At 49.0% G+C, this 23,856-nt stretch overlaps 1 protein-coding gene across 19 annotated transcripts in view; it reads left to right on the top strand.

Annotated features, from left to right (window-relative positions):
* EPS15L1 (epidermal growth factor receptor pathway substrate 15 like 1) overlaps positions 1 to 23,856 on the top strand; it is a 120,972-nt gene that overhangs the window by 58,641 nt on the left and 38,475 nt on the right. For 13 of the 19 annotated variants that reach the window (XR_013531273.1, XM_035286440.3, XM_078361737.1 and 10 more), the window contains 5 exons: positions 3,032 to 3,104; positions 10,801 to 10,962; positions 14,047 to 14,244; positions 15,496 to 15,660; positions 22,704 to 22,827. Coding sequence is in view for 17 of the 19 variants with exons in the window: in XM_035286440.3 (XP_035142331.1) it covers positions 3,032 to 3,104; positions 10,801 to 10,962; positions 14,047 to 14,244; positions 15,496 to 15,660; positions 22,704 to 22,827 (722 nt within the window). In the remaining 2 variants the exon portion in view is untranslated. The remainder of the gene's footprint in view (positions 1 to 3,031; positions 3,105 to 10,800; positions 10,963 to 14,046; positions 14,245 to 15,495; positions 15,661 to 22,703; positions 22,828 to 23,856) is intronic. The other 6 variants (XR_013531274.1, XM_035286443.3, XM_035286437.3 and 3 more) reach the window with 1 other exon arrangement.

The following is a 23,856-nucleotide window of genomic DNA, read 5'->3' as shown; positions in this document are numbered from 1 at the left end:
TAGTTTCCTCGTGTATAAATGAGGGCTTTAGGTGGCTGTCTGCGCTTTTAGAGTCTGGTAGAAAGATATGCAGTCACTGCCTGTCTTCCCCTCTGGATCCTCTTCAAGGATGACATCCTTTTTCGTTATGTGTTTTTCAGACAGGGTCTCACTGTGTCACCCAGGCTGGAGTGTAGTGGTGGTGTGATCATGGCTCACTGTAAGCCTCTGTCTCCTGGGAGGCTCCTTAAGCAATCCTCCCACCTCAGCTTCCTGAGTAGCTAGGACCACCATGCCTGGCCAGATTTTTTTTTTTTTGGAAACAGGGTCTCACTCTGTCACCCAGGCTGGAGTGCACTGGTATGATCTCAGCTCACTGCACCCTCTGCCTCCTGGGCTCAAGTGATCCTCCCACTTAGTCTCCCAGGTAGCTGATAGTACAGGTACATGCCACCATGCCTGGCTACTTTTTTTGTATTTTTTGTAGAGCTGGGTTTTTGCCATGTTGCCCAGGCTGGTCTTGAATTCCTGCGCTCAAGTGATCCTCCCGCCTTGGCCTCCCAAGCACTGGGATTACAGGCGTGAGCCATTGTGCCAGCCAACATGCTCTTTCCAGTTGATTCTAGCAGGGTGGACTCTTGTGATGTTGGAACACCAAGCAGAAGGGCCCAAAGGCTCTTTGCCCTCAGTGGGAAAGAGATTGTTTACTTGCCTGAAAATAGAAAGAGCTTTGACTTTCCCAGAGAGGGCTGGATCCTGGTCCTAGCTGGGGGATCCCCAGAGGTCGTTCTGCCAGCCCTGCTGAGCTTGGTTTTGTGCTGTTAGCAGAGCCCTGATGAGCAAAGGCAGGTTAGGTCTTGGAAGGGACCAAGGTGGGTGGCTGGTTACAAAACCTCAGCCGCGGCCTGAGCCAGACACCCCACTTTATGCTCAATGCAGCAGACAGCTCCTATCTGTCCCGGCTCCTGGGGGCCATGTTATCCAAACTGGTGATCAGCAAGCATGTGCAGCCTGACAAGGCTGAGGGCGTCTTGAGGATGCTGGGCCAGTGTCCTCGAGCCTGGGCAGGCCTGAGAATCAGGACCAGCAGGCCAAGGATGGAGGGAGCCCCAGTCATGGAAGGGTCAGGGTCTCGGAAGGGACGCTGGTCCGTGAATCACACCAGGGTGGCCTCAGGTAGCCAGGAGCCTTGTTTCCCCACTGTGGAGGTGACAGGCTGATGTGTGCAGAGCACCTGTCCATAGGAGGCTGGGGCCTGCAGCCGCTCTGAGAGTATCCTTCAGATGGGGAGTGTGGGCTGAGCGTTGCTCTTATGGTTGCTCAAGGGGCTGGAAGAATGACATCTTCCACTTGAATCAGCCTCAGCCAAGTATGTGTCAGGTCCTTCCGTTTAAAGAGCACTTTGTATTGTCAGTTTCTGGGCTTGTGGAAGTGGATATTCCAATGATCATAGTTGTTGCGTATCTGGCGAAATGTCCATGAGGTGGCCTTATTGTTGCACAAGTCCTGAGTCCCTGGGCAGAAAGCAAGGTCTGTTAGACACATGATGTTCCTGTCCCTGAGAGAGCCTCTTTGGGCACAAGAGGAGCGTCTGAGTCCATTCAGACTGCTGTGACAAACCGCTCTGAATGGGTGGCTTAAACATCAGATATTCCTCACAGTTCTGGAGGCTAGAAAGCTCAAGCTCAAGGTGCCAGCAGATGTGGTCTGCTGAGGGCCCATTTGCTGATTCCTGGACCATCACTTTCTTGCCATGGCCTCCTGGGGCAAAAGGGGCAAAGGGAGCTCTCTGGGGTCCATCTTATAAGGGCACTAAACCCCGGGCCTTGTGGCTCACACCTGTAATCAATTTTTCCTGTTCCAAGCCACCCAGTTGGTGATTTGTTACAGCAGGGCTAGGAATACATGCACAAATTCTATCTCAGTTTAAAAATAAAGGACGGCCGGGTGCCTTGGCTCATGCCTGTAATCCCAGTGCTTTGGGAGGCCAAGGCAAAAGGATTGATTGAGCTTAGGAGGTCCAGACCAGCCTGGTCCATATAATGAGACCTAGGCTACTAAAAATAAAAATTAGCCAGGCCTAGTGGCACACAACTGTGGTCCCAGCTACTCAGGAGGCTGAGGTGGGAGGATTGCTTGAGCCTAGGAGGTCAAGACTGCGGTGAGCTATGATCGCACCACCGCAGTCCAGCCAGAGCAAGAGCCTGTCTTAAAAGAAAAAGGCCGGGCTCGGTGGCTCACACCTGTAATTCTACCACTTTTAGGAGGCCAAGGCAGATGGATCACAAGGTCAGGATCAAAACCATCCTGACTAACACGGTGAAACTCTGTCTCTACTAAACATACGAAAAATTATCCAGGCATGGTGGCACGCACCTGTAGTCCCTGCTACTCGGGAGGCCGAGGCAGGAGAATTGCTTAAACCCATGAGGCGGAGGATGAAGTGAGCCAAGATCATGCCACTGCACTCCAGCCTGGGCAACAAGAGTGAAACTCTGTCTTAAAAAAAAAAAAAGTGGTAGTCCAGAAAGGCTCTCCTGGACTGTCATAGGCTGAGGTCAGGATGTCGGCTGGGCTGGGCTCTTGTTGGAGGCCCTAGGAGAAGAATCTGTTTCCAGGTTCTTTCAGGTGTTGGCAGAATCCAGTTCCCTGCGGCTGGGGGTTCAAGGTCTCTTTTTCCTTGCTGAGTGTCTGCCAGGGCCGCTCTGTGCTCCTGGATGCTGTCCCTCCTCACGTGGCCCCTCCACCTTCAAAGTCAGCAAGGGCCTGCCGGGTCCTTATCACACCTGGGACGTTTCTGACTTTCTCTTGGGCCACCAGGGGGAGAAAATGCGCTGTGGTTACATTGGAAGCGATGGATGCCTCCCGTGGTCACAGATCCTACCCGCAGTCTACCCACAGTAGACTGTACAGGGCGATCAGTCACTGGGTCTCATTCTTAGACTTCTGCCAGCACACAGGGGCTTTTGTGGGGATGAATGGAATCAGGTCTTGAGAAGGGGTGGAGACTTACTATTCACTCTTGTTTACATGAAGTATTTTTAACATTCAGGGAGAAATATTCACTGGAACAAGACATTAGAGAAAAGGAAGAGGCAATAAGACAGAAGACCAGCGAGGTACAGGTAAGGGTCTTGCTCATTTGGGTTACATATACCTCGTGCTAAATGTAGTTCAGGAAAACTTCCCTCCCTGGCTGGTGGTGGGGAGGGGTGGGAGGGTCTGCACTGAATAGAAACATGAGCTCTTGGGGACTGCAGAATGAAGTTTTTTTTTTTTAAATAATTTTTTTTTTTTTGAGATGGAGTTTCACTCTTTTCACCCAGGCTGGAGTGCAATGGCACGATCTCGGCTCACTGCAACCTCCACCTCCTGGGTTCAGGCAATTCTCCTGCCTCAGCCTCCTGAGTAGCTGGGGTTACAGGCACACACCACCGTGCCCAGCTAATTTTTTGTATTTTTAGTAGAGACGGGGTTTCACCATGTTGACCAGAATGGTCTCGATCTCTTGACCTCGTGATCCACCTGCGTTGGCCTCCCAAAGTCCTGGGATTACAGGCTTGAGCCACTGTGCCCGGCCTTTTTTTTTTTTTTCAAATAGAGACAGAGTCTCAAACTCTTGAGCTCAAGCGATTCTCCTGCCTTGGCCTCCCAAAGTGTTAGGAGTACAGGTGTGAGCCACTGTGCCCGGTGAGAGAGAAGTTTTTTAAGTTGCTTATAAACATAGACAGTGGCTTCTCTTTCATAAAAATTCAGACAGGTTGGCCCTCTGTATCCAAGGGTTCTGCATCCTTGGATCCAACCAACCACAGATTGAAAAAATAAAAATAAAAAATAATCCAATTGATAATACAACATGATAACTATTTACATAGCATTTACATTATATTAGGTGTTATAAATAACCTAAAGACAATTTAAAGTATACGGGGCTGGCCATGGTGGCTCACGCCTGTAATCCCAGCACTTTGGGAGGCTGAGGTGGGTAGATCACAAGGTCAGGAGTTCGAGACTAGCCTGGCCAACATGGTGAAACTCTGACTAGCCTGGCCAACATGGTGAAACTCTGTCTCTACTAAAAATACAAAAATTAGCTGGGCATGGTGGCGGGCGCCTGTAGTCCCAGCTACTTGGGAGGCGGAGGCAGGAGAATTTCTTGAACATGGAGACAGAGGTTGCAGTGAGCTGAGATCGCACCACTGCACTCCAGCCTGGGTGACAGAGCGAGACTCCGTCTCAAAAAAACCAAACAAAAAATCCAACCCTGAAGGTTACTTTCTGAAAGATAGATGATTAACTGTTCTTTTCCGGTCAATGGAAGAGTTTGACACTAACTTTCCGTTAACCCTAAAGGAAATCTCCTCCCCATTAAGCAGTCACTTCCCATTCTCCTCTTGCAGTAGCCTCTGGCAGCCACTCATCAGCCACTCATCTTTTTTCTGTCTGTATGGGTTTGCACCCAGACACCACATGCCACATTTTATTCATCCAGTCCTCCCATTGGTGAATGTTTGGGTTTTCCCACTGTTTGGCTGTTGTGAAGAATGTTGCTAGGAACATTTGTCTGCAAGTTTTTGTGTGAACACCTGTTTGCCTGTATCTCAAGTGTATACCTGAGAGTGAATTCATGAGGCCACATCGTAACCGTATACAGTTCAATCTGATGAGGGGCTGCCAGACTGTTTTTGAAAGTGGCTGCACCATTTGACTTTCCCATAAGCAGCATATGAGGGTGCCAGCTTCTGCACATCTCAGCAACACTTACCGATTTTCCATTTTTCCTTTTGGCCGTCCTGGTGGGTGTGGAGCACTGCCTCATTGTAGGTTTCATTGCCATGTCCCTCATGCTTCCTTAGTGACGTCGAATATCTTTCTGTGTGCTTATTGGCCATCTGTATGTAGTCTTTGGAGAAAAATCAATTCTGATTCCTTGCCCTCTATATATTGAAAAAAATTTTTTTTTGCCCATCTTTAAATTGCTTTTTTTTTTTCTTTTTGAGACAGAGTCTTACTCTGTTGCCTAGGCTGGAGCACAAGTGTGTGATCTTAGCTCATTGCAGCCTCCGCCTCCCAGGTTCAAATGATTTTTGGGCCTCGGCCTCCAGAGTAGCTAGGCTTACAGGCATGTGCCACCACACCTGGCTAATTGGGTTCTTTCTATAGTGGAATTTTCTTTTCTTTTTTTTTTTTGAGATGGAGTCTCACTCTGTCGCCCATTCTGGACAACTGATTCAACTGATTCTCCTGCCTTAGCCTCCCAAGTAGCTGGGATTACAGATGTGCACCACCATACCCAGCTAATTTTTGTGTTTTTAGCAGAGACAGGGTTTCACCATGTTGGCCAGGATGGTCTCAAACTCCTGACCTCGGGTGATCCTCCCACCTTGGCCTCCCAAAGTGCTGGGATGCCACCTTGCCAGGAGCCACCTTGCCAGGCCTATAGCCGATTTTGAAGAGTTCTTTATCATTTCTAGGTAGACGTCTTTTTCAGATACATGACTTGCAAATACCTTCTCAGTATCCACTGAGAGTCCACTCTGTGGATTGTCTTTCTACATTCTTTTTTTTTTTTTTTTTGAGATGGAGTTTCGCTCTTGCTGCCCAGGCTGGAGTGCAATGGCACAATCTTGGCTCACAGCAACCTCTGCCTCCCAGGTTCAAGCAATTTTCCTGCCTCAGCCTCCCGCGTAGCTGGAATTACAGACATATGCTACCATGGCTAATTTTGTACTTTTAGTAGAGATGGAGTTTCTCCATGTTGGTCAGGCTGGTCTCGAACTCCTGACCTCAGGTGATAATGCCTGCCTCAGCCTTCCAAAGTGCTGGGATTACAGGTGTGAGCCACCGCGCCCAGCTGTCTTTACACATTCTTGATGGTGTCTTTGGAAGCACAAGTTTTTAATGTTGGTAAAGTTCAGTTTGTTCTTTTTTTGCTGCTGTTGGATTTGGTGTCATAGCTGAGGACCCATTGCGAAATCTCAGGTCACATGATGTACCCCTGTGTTTTCTTCTAAGACTTTTATAGTTTTCACTTTTGCATGCAGGTCTTTGACCCGTTTCTAGTTAATTTTTGTATATGGTATAAGGCAGGGATGCAATGTCATTCTTTTGCATGTGGACATCCAGTTGTCCTGGCAGCATTGTTTTGATTATGTTACTTAGAAAATATTGTTTTTAGAGACAGGGTCTTGCTCTGTTGCCCAGACTGGAGTGCAGTGATGCGATTCGAGTTCACTGCAGCCTCAAACTCCTGGCTCAAGGGATCTTCCTGCATCAGCTTCCTGAGCAGCTCGGACTACAGGGTGTACACCACCACACCTCGCTAATTAAAAAACATTTTTTTTAAGAAACAGGGTCTTGCTCTGTTGCTCAGGCTCATCTCAAACACCTGGCTGGCCTCAAATGATCTTCTCACTTCGGCCTCTCAAAGTGTTGGGATTATAGGTGTAAGCCACCATGCTGGGGCAGTGCCATTTGTTGAAGAGACTCTTCTTTTGCCCATTGAATGGCCCTGGCATCCTTGTCAAGGATGGGTTGACTGTAGCTGTGTGCATTTATATCTGGACCCTCAGCTCTATCCCATTGACCTATCTGCCTCTCCTCATGCCAGTCCATCACTGGCTTCATTACTGCAGCTCTGTAGAAGTTTTGAAATCAGGAAGTACGCATCCTCCAACTGTTTTTTTCTCTGTCAAGGTTGTTGTGGCTATTCCGAGTCCCATGCATTTCCAAATGATTTTTTTTTTTTTTTTTTTGAGACAGAGTCTTGCCCTGTTGCCCAGGCTAGATGGAGTGCAGTGGTGCAATCTCGACTCACTGCAACCTCTGCTTCCTGGGTTCAAGCAATTCTCCTGCCTCAGCCTCCTCAGTAGCTGGGACTACAGGCACCTGCCATCCCACCTGGCCGATTTTTTTGTATTTTTAATAGAGATGGGGTTTCACCATGTTGGCCAGGCTGGTCTCAAACTCCTGACCTCAGGTGATACACCTGCCTTGGTCTACCAAAGTGCTAGGATTATAGGCGTGAGCCACTGTGCCCAGCCCCGTGTCAATTTTGGAATTGGCTTGTCTGTTTCTGCAAAGAAGTCAGCTGGGATTCTGATAGGGATTGCGTGGATTCCGGGGACTGTCAGGGTTATTTTTGTCTTCTCTTTGCTTGGAGCTCCCTTTCCTAACCTCAAGTTGGTGGGTCTTTGTCTCTTTGGGACTTTCTGATGGCTTCTTCTCCATTGTGGCATGAGGTCCAGATTCCTTCAGTTCCACACTGTTGTCACTTGGTGTCCAGAGCTACCCCACTGGACCTAACCCTCTTCCCGCCTTTCCCTGCCTTATCCATCACTTTTCTTAGATGCGGCCACCCCACATCCCTGACTCCCACAGCTAACTCTGTTTCAGTTATTCTGTTATCACCCCCAAAACTTGTTAGACTTATGCCTTGGTTCAGGGATTCAGGGGTTCAGAGACACAGTTCCCTTCCCATCAGCAGCCACCCCTTCTGGCCCAGGGTCTCCACTAGTGTCTAAGGGAATCCGGGAGTGGTCATATTGATGGCTGGGGGGTTGACTGTGCTGTGGCCTGTCTGAGCAATGACCTTTTTCTGTGAAGGGGAAGACGGAGACTGCCGTGAGGGGAATTGCAGCTCAGTTCCCTAAATGGCTGAGAAACTACGTGCCAAAAATTACCCAGCAAGGGTTAAACAATTGTGTATTTCAGTTTTATGGATTTCTATATTAGGGAGAGAGAAAGCAAGAATCAAGAAGGAAAAAAGAGGCTGAGTGTGGTGGCTCATGCCTGTAATTCTTGCACTTTGGGAGGCTGCAGTGGGCGGATCACTTGAGGCCCAGAGTTCGAAACCAGCTTGGCCAACATGGTGAAACCCAGTCTATACTAAAAATACAAAGAACAAAAAAACAACCCCAACTGTGTGCTATGGTGTGCACCTGTATTCCCAGCTACTCGGGAGACTGAGGCCTGAGAATCCCTTGAACCCAGGAGGTGGAAGTTGCAGTGAGCTGAGACTATACTCCAGCCTGGGTGATAGAGTGAGATTCCGTCTCCAGAAAAAAAATTGCTGGGGAATGGGAAAAGAGAGGGAAGGGAAAGTTAAGAGTGAGTAGGGCAGGAGCTTCTGAGGAGGGGGCTTAGACTGTGAGAACCCTCTTACAGAAGTGGCAAGGTACCCTGAGCACCTTTGTCACTGCAGACACTGACCCGGTCTGTGCATCTTAGTCCATTCAGCTTGCTGTCACAGCGTACCATGCACTGGGTGGCTTCTAAACAACACAGGTTTACTGCTCACAGTTCAGGAGGCTAGGAAGTCTAAGATCAAGGTGCCTGCAGCTTCAGTGTCCTGCTTCATAGACAGCGCTTTCTTGTTGTGTCCTCACTCAATGGAAAGATCGAGGCAGCTCTCTGAGACCTCTTTTTTTTTGAGGTAGAGTCTCACTCTGTCACCCAGGCTGGAGTGCAGTGGCTCAATCTTGGCTCACTGCTACCTCTGCTTCCCAGGTTCAAGCGATTCTCCTGCCTCATTGTCCTGAGTAGCTGAGACTACAGGCATGCATGACTGCACCCAGGTAATTTTTTGTATTTTTAGTAGAGATGGGGTTTCACCATGTTGGCCAGGCTGGTCTTGAACTCCTGACCACAGGTGATCCCCTACCTCGGCCTCCCAAAGTGCTGGGATTACAGGCATGAGCCACCGAGCCCAGCCTGGGGACTCTTTTATAAGGCCATGGATCCCACTCACAAGGGCTGTACCCTTACGACCTAATCACCTCCTAGAGGCCCCATACCTCATACCGTCATCTTGAGGGTGAGAATTTCAACAGCTGATGTTCAGTACCCGGCATGTGGCCAGTGAGCTCCCTCTCATCCTGTCATGCCTCTTCTGGGCAAATATTCTCTGTGCTCTCTGCATGAAGTATGCAGTGTACACATTTTGTCATCTTTGGTTTGTATTGGGGGGGATGTAAAGGAGGGACCTTCTCTGGGGAGGCCAAAGGCATTGAAGCCCCCGGTTACTCAGTGGTGGGGGTCAGGGTTAGACTTAGGAGACTCTAGAGGCTTCCGTCCCTGGTGGAGCTTCGCTTGGAGCATTGGGCTACCTCAGGCTCTCCCCGTGCCCCCCACTGGAACACCTCAGCCATTCTCACATGTTGAAACACCATCTCAGTGCTGACGCGCCTGACTCTATGTTTCCAGTGTCTTCTCTTCTTGGTATACTTGCTGGAGTCTTTCTCCTGAGTTTCCCATTGAACACGTTTAGAAGTGACTCTGATTGTCCCCTCCAGATCTAGCCCGCACGTGCAAGGCCAGGGGCAGGGAGACAGGGGAGCAGAGACCCCAGCTTCCCAAGGCATGGTTTGGCTGTCAAGGTGGGGACGTGCCATGACGTTTTGTCCCCATAGTGAGGACAGGGGAGACCCTTGGCCACCTCTGGTTTTCTCATCTTATGGCACCAGCCACCCCAGCAGCCCAGGCTGGCCTTGGGACTCAGCCCTACCGCCCCAGCCATGGCTCCCCGCATACCCACCCCTCCTCTCCATTCTCATGACCACCACCTCTCTCAGGCTCCGGCTGCCACTGTTGCTCCCTGGACCCCACCCGAGGCCCCTGTAGTCCTTGTGTCCTGATGGCCCCTTGCACCACGCTCCACATGGCAGCTGGAGGGAGGGGGCTTCTCACAATGCCTGTTGAGCTATTTCAGCTTTAATTATTTATCTTAAAGACAGATGATGCATTTGCATGGTTGAAAATCAGGAGGTGAGAAGTCTCTGTCCTCTCCTTGGGTGTTCCTCCTTCCCCAGAGGTTCTGTTCATGAGCTCCTGGCAGGGGCCTTCCAGAAAGATCGGTGTGCACACCACACATCCCCTCCCCTTCCTGACTGCACAGATGCGATGTGCTCATGTCCCACTGTAAGGCAGAGTGCATGGCGCCATCCCATTCCATAGCCAAGGAGCATCCCACAGTGTGGGCTGTGCTGGGACCTTCCAGCCAGCACCTTAGACATCTGCATTATTTACGGATTTTGCTGTCATAGGCATTGTGTGCCTCTGCACACGTCATATGTCTCCAGGATGCTTTTCCTAGAGGTGGAATCATGGGGCGCTGGAGCCTTGGGCTGACCATCTGGATCCATTCCACAGGGTTGGAGGGAGCTTCAGAAATAGAATCATGGTGTCCCGCCTCCCATGCACGCACATCCTACTGGGCTCCCCAGCACAGTCTCCTTGGCGTGGCCTGCAGGGTACAGCCTCAATGCCTCCGCCCACTCCCTTTTGCTCTAGCTGGAGTGCAACAGCCCCCGATCCTGGGGCCTCTATGGTTTCCTCCACCAGGCTCTGCCCCTGGCTCTTCACCTGCCTGGCACCTGCTCACCTGTTGCCACCACCCTAAATGCTGCTTTTGTGGGCATCTTCCCTACCCACGAGGTGTGACTGCAATTTCTCTTTGACCCCTTGATGCCACTTGTCCCCATTTATTTGCATTTTGGTGATGTTCCCCTCCGCAGCCACATCTGCTCGTCATCTGGGAGCTGGGGCCTTTTTCTCACAGGGATCCAGCCCCTTCTGTGGTACCTGGCCTCTGTTGGGCCATCAGGATACCTGCTGAGGGAGCTGGTGAGAGACTGGACCTGGGCCTCCAGCCCAAGAGGCACACATTGGCCGTGGGTGTGCACAGAATGCTGGCTCTGAGCACAGTCCTGGTGGGTGGCTTTGGAGGCTTCCCTCGGGCATCTGGCCCAGGCTGCCCCTGTGTTATCTTGGACACACTTCATTTTTACTATCCTCACGTAATTCTCTGCAACTCCTCCCCAGGAATTACAAAATGACCTGGACCGGGAAACAAGCAGTTTGCAGGAGCTTGAGGCTCAGAAACAAGATGCTCAAGACCGCCTGGACGAGATGGACCAGCAGAAGGCCAAGCTCCGAGACATGCTGAGCGACGTGCGGCAGAAGTGCCAGGACGAGACGCAGATGGTGGGTCCTGGCCACCTCTGGGTGGTGTCCTGCACACGGGCGGGGCCTCCTCAGGGCTGCCCTGAGCTCATGTTGCCTGGGAACGCAGCACTCAGACATTCCTCCGTGCCCATAGAGTTGCCCAAGCACTATGTGGATAAGTGTCTGAGCACCTGTGGCTTGGCTTCCTGGCCACCCGCTGTGCTCCTAGAGGTCAGGTTGTGTAAGTGAATGGCCTTGGTTCCTGTGAACCTGTGCCCTGAACACACCCCTCCCTGGCTGTGCCCCACAACACAGGGAGTTCCAGGGTCCCTGTCTCCCCACCTCAGGTGTCTCTGAGGCTCCACACAGATCCTGGAGGTTGCAACCTCAGAAAATTCTATGGGTACACTCAGCCTTGGGGGGACGGACACAGATTACTCATGCTTGGTCACACCCCTCTTCTGTTAGCCACAGCGGGATGAGCCCATCTGCCTTTTTGTTTGTGTCTCTGTTTTGGGTGTAGAAAGAGGCCTGTACGGAAGCCAGGTGTCCGGGGTTGGGTTAGGTGCCTGCCTCCCTGGGTTGTTTGTTTCAGGGATGGGGCTAAGAATTCTTCCTCGGAATACCCACACTGCGAATCCCTTTAAAATCTTTTGGGGACGATCCAAGATGGCCGATCGCTAACATCCCGAGATTGCAGCTCTCAGGGAAGGTGCGGAGAACTAGAGGACGCCACACTTTCAGACAAATTCTGGTCGCTCACGGAGCAGAAGATCCCCTAGTGGAGGAAACGCATGGGTGGCCAGCGCGACTCTCGTGGCCGGTGCAGCGGTTCCGCCGGCATCTCAGCGCGGCAGCTCTCGGAGCAGAGTAAACAGGTTCAGAGGACCTGCACGGGCCCCCAGCATGACACCAGAGCCTGGCGCAGTGGCTGTGACGGCACCTCGGCGTGGCAGCGCTCGGCATAGAGTAAACGGGACCGGTTCCCCTTCTGACCGAGGTTTGGAGTCCTGGGAAGGCAGAGTCACCTACTACGGACACAAGAAGGAAGCCAGACAGGAGAATCCTGGGCAGAAAAGCACCATCAGTTTTAGCGCCGCTGCTCTGGCCCTGGGAACTAACAACCTGGACGTCCACTCAAGAGACCTAATCTGAAAGTTGGTAATTTCAAAGACGACAGGAGGATAAATTTACAATGACGGGAAGAAACCAGCGTAAAAAAGCTGAGAATACTCAAAGTCAGAACGCCTCTCCCTCTAAAGATGATCACAGTTCCACATCAACAATGGAACAAGGCTTGATGGAGAACGAGCGCCTCCTGATGACAGAATCACTCTTCAAGGAATGGATAATAACAAACTTCGGTGAGTTAAAAGAACATGTTGTAGACCAACGTAAAGAAACTAGGAACTTTGAAAAAAGGTTTGATGAAATCCTATTGAGAATAGACAACTTAGAGAGGAGTATGAGTGAATTAATGGAACTGAAGAATACAATACAGGAACTCGGAGAAGTATGCACAGGTTTAAACACTCGAATTGTTCAAGCAGAAGAAGGGATATCAGAGGTCAAAGTCCAACTTAATGAAATAAAACGTGAAGAAAAGATTAGAGAAAAAAGGATAAAAAGGAATGAGCAAAGTCTCCAAGAAATGTGGGACTATGTGAAAAGACCAAATTTACGTTTGATAGGTGTACCTGAATGCGACGGAGAGAATGAATCCAAGCTGGAAAATACCCTTCAGGATATTATTCGGGAAAATTTTCCTAAACTAGCAAAGCAGGTCAACATTCAACCCCAGGTAATAAAGAGAACACCGCAAAGATATTCCTCAAGAAGAGCAACCCCAAGGCACATAATCGCTAGATTCACCAGGGTTGAAACGAAGGAGAAAATACTAAGGGCAGCGAGAGAGAAAGGTCAGGTTACCCACAAAGGCAAGCCTATCAGACTTACAGCAGATCTCTCAGCAGAAACTCTGCAAGCCAGAAGAGAGTGGGGACCAATATTCAACATCCTCAAAGAACAGAACCTTCAGCCCAGAATTTCATATCCAGCCAAACTAAGCTTCACAACTGAAGGAAAAATAAAATCTTTTATGAACAAGCAAGAACTCAGAGATTTTATTACCACCAGGCCTGCTTTACAAGAGCTTCTGAAAGAAGCATTACACACAGAAAGAAACAACCAGTATTAGCCTTTCTAAAAATATACCAAAAAATAAAGAGCACCAACATAAAGAAGAATTTACACCAACGAATGGATAAAACAGCCAGTCAACATCAAATGGCAGTAACCCTAAATTTAAATTGACTAAATCCCCCAATCAAAAGACACAGCCAAAACCCAATGGCATGTTACATCCAGACCTGTTTCACATGCAAGGATACACAAAGACTCAAAACAAAGGGATGGAGAAAGATTTACCAACCAAATGGAGAGCAAAAATAAATAATAAATAAATAAAAAGCAGGAGTTGCAATTCTCGTATCAGATAAAATAGATTTTAAAGCAACAAATATATAGTGATAAAAGGATCAATGCAACAATAAGAGCTAACGATCCTAACACCCAGATACGAGACTTAGATTCAATGAGACAGAAAATTAATAAGGATATCAAGGACTCGAACTCAGATCCGGAACAAGTAAACTTAATAAATATTTATAGAGCTCTCCACTTCAAATACACAAAATATACATTCTTGTCAATACCACATCACACCTACCCATAAGTTTCAATGAAACATTGATTGGCCATTATTAATACCCAATTTTTTTCAAAATAAAGCAATATTTCCATTTACTCTCCCTCTTTTTCTTCCTCTTTCTTCCTCTCCTTTACTTATTTTTTTTTTTCTTTCCTTCTCTCAAAAAAAAGAAATCAACTTGTAAACCTCTAGATCCAGGTTGGCAATGTCTCTCTCATTACTTGATTTCCTTCCTTCTCTTCCCTCCCTCCCTCCCTCCCCATTTCCTCCCTTCCTTCCTTCCTTCATCCCCTCCTTCCTCCCTACCGTCCTTCTTCCCTGCCTTCCTGCCTTCCTCCCCCCCAAAAAATAAAAAATAAAAAATAAAAATAAATAAAAAAAATAAAATAAAATCTTTTAACATCTCCTTTCAGATTTCATCACTGAAAACGCAAATCCAGTCTCAGGAATCTGACTTAAAGTCCCAGGAAGATGATCTGAACCGAGCCAAGTCAGAGCTGAATCGATTGCAGCAGGAAGAAACCCAGCTAGAGCAGAGCATTCAGGCCGGCCGAGTCCAGCTGGAGACCATCATCAAGTCCCTGAAGTCAACTCAAGACGAAATCAACCAGGTACTTCCCTGGAGTTGGGTCCCTGCCACGTGCCAGGGACCAGCAAGCCCCAGGGCGTGGACTGCCACAGCTGGACTCCTTTGCTCTCACCCTTGTTACTTACATGAGGGTCTCTTTTGGGAGGCTGTGGTGCTGGCCTGGAGGCGCAGGGCGGAGGACTCTCCAGGGCACATTCCAGAGGGTGTTGGTGTTGGCCTGGAGGGGTGCACTTTCCTCTGCTGCGCACACAGCGTCTTCAGGGGGTACTCAGGGCAGGTTCCATTAATGGCTCATTCGGAGAGAGCTTGGGTTCCTTCCAGCCTGGCCCTCACACAGACAGGAGGGACAAAGTCAGAGGATGACTTCCTTGTCTCTGGGCAAGAGAACAGATTTGTCCTCTGTGGCCACTGGTGTATGTAGGAGGCACCACCCTAGAGCGTCGCACCATGCAAGACCCTGCTGCTAAGCTGCCTGGGGCGCCCCCACCCTCTTCCCAATCCAGGGTGGTGCTGACTCTCGTGGCCTGCAGCCACTGCCCTTCCCTGCTCTCCTGTGGGCAGTGGTCGAAGGCCTCTGTCCTGGCCCTGGGCATCCAGTCTGCAGAGGGGCTGTGGCGCAGAGGGGCTGTGGCACTGGCCCCTCCTCGGCCTGTGTCGGACTGGCCAGGCACACTTCCTTTCCCAACTGAACTGGTCTCTGTCTGTACTGTGTTAGCCAGTTTACCGGCCACAGTTGATTGCAAACATGGACCACTCAGAGATTTACCACCCGTTCTTGTGCTTTTTGGTTAATATCTATAGAATTACCTTCAGTGTTTTCTCTTCCAGTCCTTAGAGTTTGTAGATGGGTGTCAGGAGCAGAGATATCTCCCTTGGCTCAGTGCAGTGCCTTACACCTGCCCTCCCAGCACTTTGGGAGGCTGAGGCAGGAGGATCACTTGAAGCCAGGAGTTCAAGACCAGACTGGGCAACATAGCGAGACCCCATCTCTACACAAAAATACAGAATTTTTTTTTATTTTCTGTAGCGATGGGGTCTCGCTATGTTGCCCAAAAATACAGGTGGCGGCTTGTGCCTATAGTCCCAGCTACTCAGGAGGCTGAGGCAGGAGGAGCTCCTGAGCCCAGGAGCTCGAGGCTACAGTGAGCTATGATCACTCCACTGCACTCCATCCTGGGTGATGGAGTGAGACCCTGTGTCTTAAAAAACAAAATATCTTTCCTGACATGTTTTTCTGACCCTGCTTGATGTTGATGATGTGTTTGTCGCACAGGCAAGGAGCAAACTTTCCCAGCTGCATGAAAGCCGCCAGGAGGCCCACAGGAGCCTGGAGCAGTGTGACCAGGTGCTGGACGGAGCCCACGCCACTAGCCTGACTGACCTGTCTGACCTGAGCGAGGGCGTCTCCCTGGCAGAGAGGGGCGGTTTTGGAGCCATGGTAAAGGTTGAATAAACATATTACAGTGTGGGGCTCTGGTCCCCTGGTGTGACAGCAGAACGTCCCACCTGCCAGACTTGTTCATGGCCAGCGCTGGTTCCATCCAAGCTCAGGCAGCTGTCTCTTGTTTTTGCTGCCACTTTGCACATTCACAGCAGGCCCCACAGCCTGGCACAGGTGGCCATGCTGAATCCTGGCCTCCAGAACAAAGCCCAAGATAGGCCTGGATCCTTTCAAAACCTGTTTTGAAAGTCGTCCATCTCTGCGGAAGCGTTTACATTGGGCCAACCGCCCAAATTCGCAGGGCTTCTGAAACTTAACCAAAATTGGATCCGTTGCTGCTCATTGTGGAAACCCCACATTCTACTAATCGGGGAGCAGGGGGGTATCTGAGGGATGTGTGTATATGTGCATGTGTGTTTCCACAAGGAGCACCTCGAAAAGCAAATGTGTCCCTAAAGATCAGGAAATAATGGCAAGCAGCCCCCCCAGGGCATTGCTGTTTCAACTAAGGATTGGCCTCTCCTGCAATCTTGGTTATGTGTAAAAACCTCTGCACTTTACTCTGACCGCATGATGCTGGAGTTGTGATCAGGCCCGGGGCAGCGGACCGTCGGCCCCTTACATTTTTGAGGGCTCTGGAGCCCCTGATGCCCAGACAGGTGTGACCTTTTTCTTAGATGGTCACATCCTCCTTGTTCCCGCCAGAGCCTGCCCCTGCAGCCTTGAACCCGGGTCACACGGTTTCCCATTTCGTCTTCGTGCTGTTGTGGGAGCGGACAGGCTGGGCCTCGCGGGTCTGGATGTTTCCTTGGTGCTCTGCTGCCTTCAGCAGCCCTCTCCATGCTGCGACCCTCTCTCCCAGGGTTCCTCCCTGGAGTCTTTCTGCTCCTGGGCCTGTGTACATCATGGATTCCTCTTCCTCCCTGGAATACGAGTAAGCACTCATGCTCTCCAGACACCAGACTTGCCTCTTTATGTTCAGTGCTTGACGTGTTTCTTTTCTCGGCAGCCAAGTCCTCAGTCCCAAGGATTTATGGGGAAGCTCATGACTCCCCTGGGCTGCTAGGAAGGTACTGCTGGCGAGCTCATCTGCCTCTTGTGTCTGGCCCCCGCTGGGTACACTGCCTCCCTCTTTCCTCCCAGACTCTTTTCTTTGGTCTCGTAATGAGGTGGCTTCCATATCCACCCCCGGGCCCTTCATCATCAGCTTGATCGTCTAAATTTAAACAACGAGCATTCATTCTTCATGAATTACGAGAAGCCAGAACTCCTCGCTTTTCTCCCTGACTGTTCTTGGCGTGTGTGTTTCCACCTCACAACCCGGCTCCTACTTTCCCCATCTGGCATTGTCTCCCTGGCACCGCTTTTGCTTGTCCTGTTCAGTCTTTGTTCAGAGAACAGCTTCCTCTTAAATGTCCCTTTTGCAAGTTTTTAGAAATCAGTTTTCTTGGATAAGAGTTGGTAGTGAAGGGGCAGTTTGCAAGTGGCCAGTGATCCCCCCCAACTCCAAAGACAGATTTTTACCTTGTTATTTTTGTTCATCTTTTGGGCAGGACAAAGGTTACATGAGAGTCGATTACTCTGAGAACGTAGATATCAGACATGTTACATGGAAACTTGCAACCGGTGTCTGAAAGAAAACCATCTTTATCTTGTTGTACAAATACAGTTTTCAAAGCATTTTTCTGGCTGTTTTCCATTTCTTAATAAATACTTTGAAGAGAGATTTTGGTTTACTTCTGAACACTTCAAGACTGCTTCAGAGCCAAGAGAGAGCTGTCTTGGTTCTCCTTGTGGGGTGAAGTTGGGGGGTTTAGGTTCCTGAGAAAAGGGAATCCACAGTGATGCATCTGGAACTTCCCATATCCGGACAGTTCTACTCAAGTTACTAAATTCCATGTGAAGCTCACACAGTGTGACTTTATCTCAAAAGTCAGGGTTCTTTTTTTTTTTTTTGAAACAGTCTCGCTCTGTCTCCTGGGCTGGAGTGTAGTGGCACGACCTCAGCTCACTGCAACCTCCACCTCCCAGTCCAAGTGATTCTCCTGCCTCAGCCTCCTGAGTAGCTGGGATCACAGGCATGTGCCACCACACCCAGCTGATTTTTGTATTTTTAGTACAGATGAGGTTTTGCAGTGTTGCCCAGGCTGGTTTTGAATTCTGGACCTCAGGCGATCCATTCCCCTCTGCCTCCCAAAGTGCAGGGATTACAGGTGTGAGCTACTGCACCCACCCAAAGTCAGGGTTCTTAAAGCCATATTTATTTTTTGTCTCTCATCTGATGATGAGAATATTGGCCTCTTGCTCACCATCCAGTCAGCTTGTAGAGAGAAGCTAATAACCCATCCCAGACATAAGCCTCACTGAGGACAGATTCAGAAAGGTTGGATCATCTGTTACATCCAGCCCCAGTAGCATGCTGGAGCCACTTCTTATTGACTTTCCAGAACGAATTATTAAACAGAAACTGGCCAGGCACAGTGCTTCACACCTGTAATCCAGTGCTTTGGGAGGCTGAGGTGGGAGGATTGCTTGAGGCCAGGTGTGTGCCACTACACTCCAGCCTGGATGATCCACACAGTGAGAGTCCATCTCTTAAAAAAACCCCAAAAACAAAAAACAGGAACTTGTGAGCTGGTTATCAACCATGGTGAAACTGTTTACACCACAGGAATTGGCAGAAGCTCTAAACCAGAACTTTTTCTGAGAGAACTGATTCTCCAGCCCTCCCCGGCTGCCCAGCACTCCTCTAAAGGGCAGGAATGTCACAGAAGCTTCTTCAGCCCCCTTTCAGAGTTGCCACACGTATTTCCTAAGAAGGGCACAACTTCACACTGATTGCTGTACTTGCTCAAGATATTTCACCTCTGCGAAGGGCTGTGTCATTCATTCATCCTGGCCCTTGTCTGCTGTACTCGTGTCCCCCAAGTTGGCAGATGGGTCTCTTCTCCTTGGTAGGTGGTCTGCAGGGGCTAGAGTTGATGGTGTCTTTGTAACAGGGAATGGAATTAAAACCACCATTAGTGCAATGGAATTAAAACCACCGTTAGTGACCCTGACCTCCTGAATCCTGCTGGGGTCTTAGGCTTCCCCTTGGAAGGGGAAGGAGTAATTGTGGCTTCAGGTCAGTAACTCCTGAGAAAGTGTTTGCAGGCCTACTGTCAGTGCAGGGGGCCTGCAGCCGGCATTCCCAGAACCTCGGTCTCTTCTCTGCCATTGTTTACTGTTATTTGGCAGTCTTCCAAGTGACAAGTGAAAACACTGAATTTTTTAAAAAAAAAAATCTTGTAAATAAATGCCAATTAAAAACTAAATGGAACCAGGTGTGGTGGCGGGTTCCTGTAGTCCCAGCTACTCAGGAGGCTGAGGCAGGAGGACCGCTTGAGCCCAGGAGTTCTGGGCTTTAGTGTGCTATGCTGATTGGGTATCTATACTAAGTTAGTCATCAGTATGGTACCTTCTGGGATCAGGGGACCACCAGTTGCCTCAGGAGAGGAAAAGCTGCGGTGGTCAGAAACAGAGCAAGTCAAAACTCCCATGCTGATCAGTCGTGAGATTGTACCCCTGAATAGCTGTTGCCCTCCAGCCTGAGCAGCATAGTGAGATCCTACTTTAAAAACAAGCCAACAAATTAAATAGAAGCTTTCATTCGGAGGTCAAGCTGGCATTCTTAACTCCCTGCTTTACCCAGGTCATGATGCCTCTCTTTCTTCTGGAACAAATATATTCCTTCTCCCCTGAGGCAGCGTGAGATGTGGATTTTCCACGTGGGCCTCCTGGTTTCCTTAGAGTAGGACTTCTCCATCTTTAACTGCGTCCGAGAACCCCATCAGACACTCGCTGGGCCTGTGTGTGTCTTGTGGTCGTCAGCACCTGACGTCCACTCAGCACTGTCTCCAGCTGTGGTGCTTGCGGACATCTGTATTAACTTGTCTAAGAACCTGGTTTGGTTTCCCCACCTTGGGAAGCCCTGAGTCGGAGGCTCCAGCTAATCTTTCCCAGGTAAGAAAAACTGTTACATGTTTATCAGATGGCAGGGGTGTGGGTGCATTCTCCCGAAGCTGGGGCTGTGGAAGAGGCACTCAGCTGATTCACACTATTCACAGCCCAGACCGGAGGCACGTCATAACTTCGTACCTCTCAGAACTGTCCCGCACCCCTAAGTTGGCTGCCCCAGGGCGGTGGCACCCTCGCTAGGGAACTTTCTTTTTGACCTTTGATGTCATTGCCCCAAACCATGGTCCCTATTTTCGTGGAAGCCCCAGCTTTTTAATGATTTCGTTTTGGTCGGTTGGAATACTGGACTGGTTTGTGAGCCCCACGCAGGGGTGCCAGTGTGTCTGCCAAATCAGTGTGGGTGTTGTGCTATTTTTTTTAATATCACAGTGAAACATACATGTTTTCACGGAGGGTGTGTCTTTATTAACCAAAACATAGTCCTTATTTCTAAACCAACTGCCTTGTTCCCATGGATATGACAAACCCACCCTTTTCAGTCTACGTCCCACTGCAAAAATGTGTTCTTCAAAAGTAAATATTTTTTTCTTCTGGTTTAAATGAACCTGTTTGTTTCTAGAAATACACACCTTTTTTTAAAAAATGCAAAGCGTTGTGTATGCTCTAGTAATTCTAACTGCGTTCGTGCTCATTTCCTCCTGGGACGTAAACAAGCAGGATGTTTCTTGGTATGAAAATGCCCACGTAGGTGTACACTCACCGAGAAAGAGCTGATTGGGAAGGGTCGCCCCTGTGAGATGAGGCCTGTACCGCTGTTGTGGAGTGGCTTTTTACAATTTGCTTGACGATGTTTCCAAATTCATTACTTTTTTCTGACTCAGTGATTTAAAAAAATTTGGTTTAAATTTCAGGTAAAACAGACATAAATGGCTGGGCATGGTGGCTCATGCCTGTAAACCCACACTTTGCAAGGCAGATGGATCACTTGAGGTCAGGAGTTCAAGACTGGCCTGGCCAATAAACAGGGTGAAACCCCATCTCTACTACAAATACAAAAATTAGCTGGGCGTGGTAGTGGGCACCTGTAATCCTGGCTATATGGGAGGCTGAGGCAGGAGAATCCCTTGAACCCAGGAGGTGGAGGTTGCAGCAAGCCAAGATTGCACCACTGCACTCCAGCCTGGGCGACAAGAGCGAAACTCCGTCTCAAAAAATATGTATATGTTACCATCTTCACTGCCTTTACGTGTACAGTTCAGTAGCGTTAGGTATATTCATGTTGTTGTGCAACCAAGCTCTAGAACATTTCCATCTCCATGAAATACTCATACCCCATTTCCCACCCACACCCCCTGGCAGCCACCGTTCTACTTTGTCACTGAGAATGTGATGACTCTAGAGGCCTCCAAGAAGTGAAAGCATCCCGAGTGCATCCTTTTGTGACTGGCTGATTTCACTTAGCCTCCTATCCTCAGGATTCTTCCATGTCAGAGCATGTTTCAGGATTTTGTTCCTTTTTAAGGCTGAATCTGATTCTGTTGTATGGATGGACCACATTTTGCTTATCCATTCGTTCATTGATGGACATTTGAATTGCTTCCACTCAACGATATTTTTTCATGAACTTTTATTTTAGAATAGTTTTTAGATTTATGAAGAAGTTGCAAGGATAGGCCAGGTGCAGTGGCTCACGCCTGTAATCCCAGTACGTTGGGAGGCTGAGGTGGGAGGATCACTTGAGCTCTGGAGTTCAAGACCAGCCCTGGCAACATAGTGAGAGACCTGACTTCTACAAAAGTCATAAAAATTAGCCAGGCTTGGTGATGCACGCCTGTAGTCCCAGCTGCTTAGGAGACTGAGGTGGGAGGATCACTCAAGCCCAGATGGTCGAGGCTGGAGTGAGCCATGAGCGCGCAACTGTACTCTCACCTGGGCAACAGAGTGAGACCATCTCAGAAAAAGAAAAATTGCAGATAGTGCATAGTTCCTCTGTTTCCCACACCCAGCCACCCCTGTTATTCACATCTTCTACAGCACATTTGCCACAACTAATGAACCAGTACTGAACATTATTATTCACTCAAGTTCATACTTCTTCAGTGATCTTTAATTGATTTTTTAAAGATGCAGGGTCTTGCTCTGTTGTGGCTGGAGCGCAGTGGCACAGTCATAGCTCACTGTAACCTCCACCTCCTGGGTTCAGGCAGTCTCCTGAGTCAGCCTCCCAAGTAGCTGGGATTATCGGTACATGCCACCACACGTGGCTTTTAAAAATTTTTATTTATTTATTTATTTATTTATTTATTTATTATTTTTTGAGACAGAGTCTTGCTCTTACCCAGACTGGAGTGCAATGGCACGATCTCAGCTCACTGCAATGTCTACCTCCTGGGTTGAAGCAATTCTTCTGTCTCAGCTTTCGGAGTAGCTGGGATTACAGATGCCTGTCACCATGTCCAGCTAATTTCTGTATTTTTAGTAGAGGCGGGGTTTCTCTATGCTGGCCAGGCTGGTCTCCAACTCCTGACCTTAGGCAATCCGCCCATCTCTGCCTCCCACAGTGCAGATATGAGCCACCATGCCTGGCCTTTTTTTTGCCTTTGTGACAGAGTCTCACTCATTCTGTTGCCCAGGCTGGAGTGTAATGGTGTAATCTCAGCTCACTGCAACCTCTGCCTCCTGGGTTCAAGCAATTCTCCTGCCTTAGCCTCCTGAGTAGCTGGGTTTACAGGTACCTGCCACCATGCCCAGCTAATTTTTTGTATTTTTAGGAGAGATGGGGTTTCATCATGTTGGCCAGGCTGTTCTTGAACTCCTGGCCTCAGGTGATCTGCCCACTTTGGCCTTCCAGAGTGCTGGGATTACAGACATGAGCCACCGTGCCTGGCCTCACTTTTTAATTTTTATTTTTATAGAGATGGGACTTTTCTATGTTCCCCAGGCCGGTCTCGAACTCCTGGCTAAACCATTACTTTTAGGGTCATGTTACTTAAAGTGGAAATATGAGTTAAGTATGGAATTCTGTACTTTGCTTTAACTCAGAAATAATAAAATCCCTGTCCCGTTTCTTCACAAAATTATAGGATGATCCTTTCAAAAATAAAGCCTTGTTATTTAGCAACAACACGCAAGAGTTGCATCCGGATCCTTTCCAGACAGAAGACCCCTTCAAATCTGACCCATTTAAAGGAGCTGACCCCTTCAAAGGTATCTCACTTGCTACCCACTTTCTCATTGAGAGACTGTGTATTTTATTTCATTTAGAGTTGTTGAAGGTCTAGAAGAGTAAGGACAGGCCACAGTCTGAAACAGAGAGGCAAAGGAATACCTTTTTTTTTTTTTTTGAGACAGAGTCTTGCCCTGTCACCCAGGCTGGAGTGCCATGGCACGATCTCTACTCACTGCAACTTCCTCCTCCTGGGTTCAGGCAATTCTCCTGCCTTAGCCTCTTGAACAGCTGGGATTACAGGTACCCACCACTGCACCTGGCTAATTTTGTATTTTTACAAAATTAGAGTAGAGACGGGGTTTCACCACGTTGGCCAGGCTGGTCTTGAATCCTGACCTCAGGTGATGCACCCACCTCTGCCTCCCAACGTGCTGGGATTACAGGTGTGAGCCACCGTGCCTGGCAGGAATGCCTTTGAAGCTTCTAATCTCACCCTGTTAACTAGAAAACTAATGCATCACAATACAGTGAGAAGTATTCCAAGCTCACCCCAAGGCTCCCACATTTGAGGGCAGCTTGGCCAGCCCCCTTCAACTTTTCAGTTTCCTAATCCCTCAGGAGGTTAATAAATTCCTCCTTGCTCACCTCACAGTGCTGATAAAATAATCAGATCTGGTAATGATTATGCAAGTGTCTGGCCAACCATGGATTTCTACCTAAACGTAAGATCTAGGTAATTTTAGGAGTCCAGCCAGAGCCACGTGTGAGTCAAGAATAACTAAGAATTCCAGAAACAAGATTTCCTAATTTCTCTCCATGTTTCAGAGCAAAACGGTATTTCCAGGAGGAAGGCTCTCTGTACATTTCTGAGAAAAATGCTGAGGTAGGGAGAGGTCAGTGGGAGTTTGAGCTTCAGTTTGGGGTTGAAGTCTGCCGGGTCTGAGGGAAGAATCTGAGCACCCAGGGTGCTGCCTCATCATGGCTGCCAGGCTGGCAGTGAAGTATGGGACAGCCCAGGGTCCCGTGTCCTCTTCCAGGGAAGAGAGGAGTGGATTCTGGCCCACTCT

The sequence above is a fragment of the Callithrix jacchus genome, chromosome 22 (genome assembly GCF_049354715.1).
Source record: "Callithrix jacchus isolate 240 chromosome 22, calJac240_pri, whole genome shotgun sequence".
Lineage (NCBI taxonomy): Eukaryota > Metazoa > Chordata > Mammalia > Primates > Cebidae > Callithrix > Callithrix jacchus.
The sequence above is the reverse complement of the archived record's forward strand: the minus strand, read 5'-3'. Positions and strand labels throughout refer to the sequence as shown.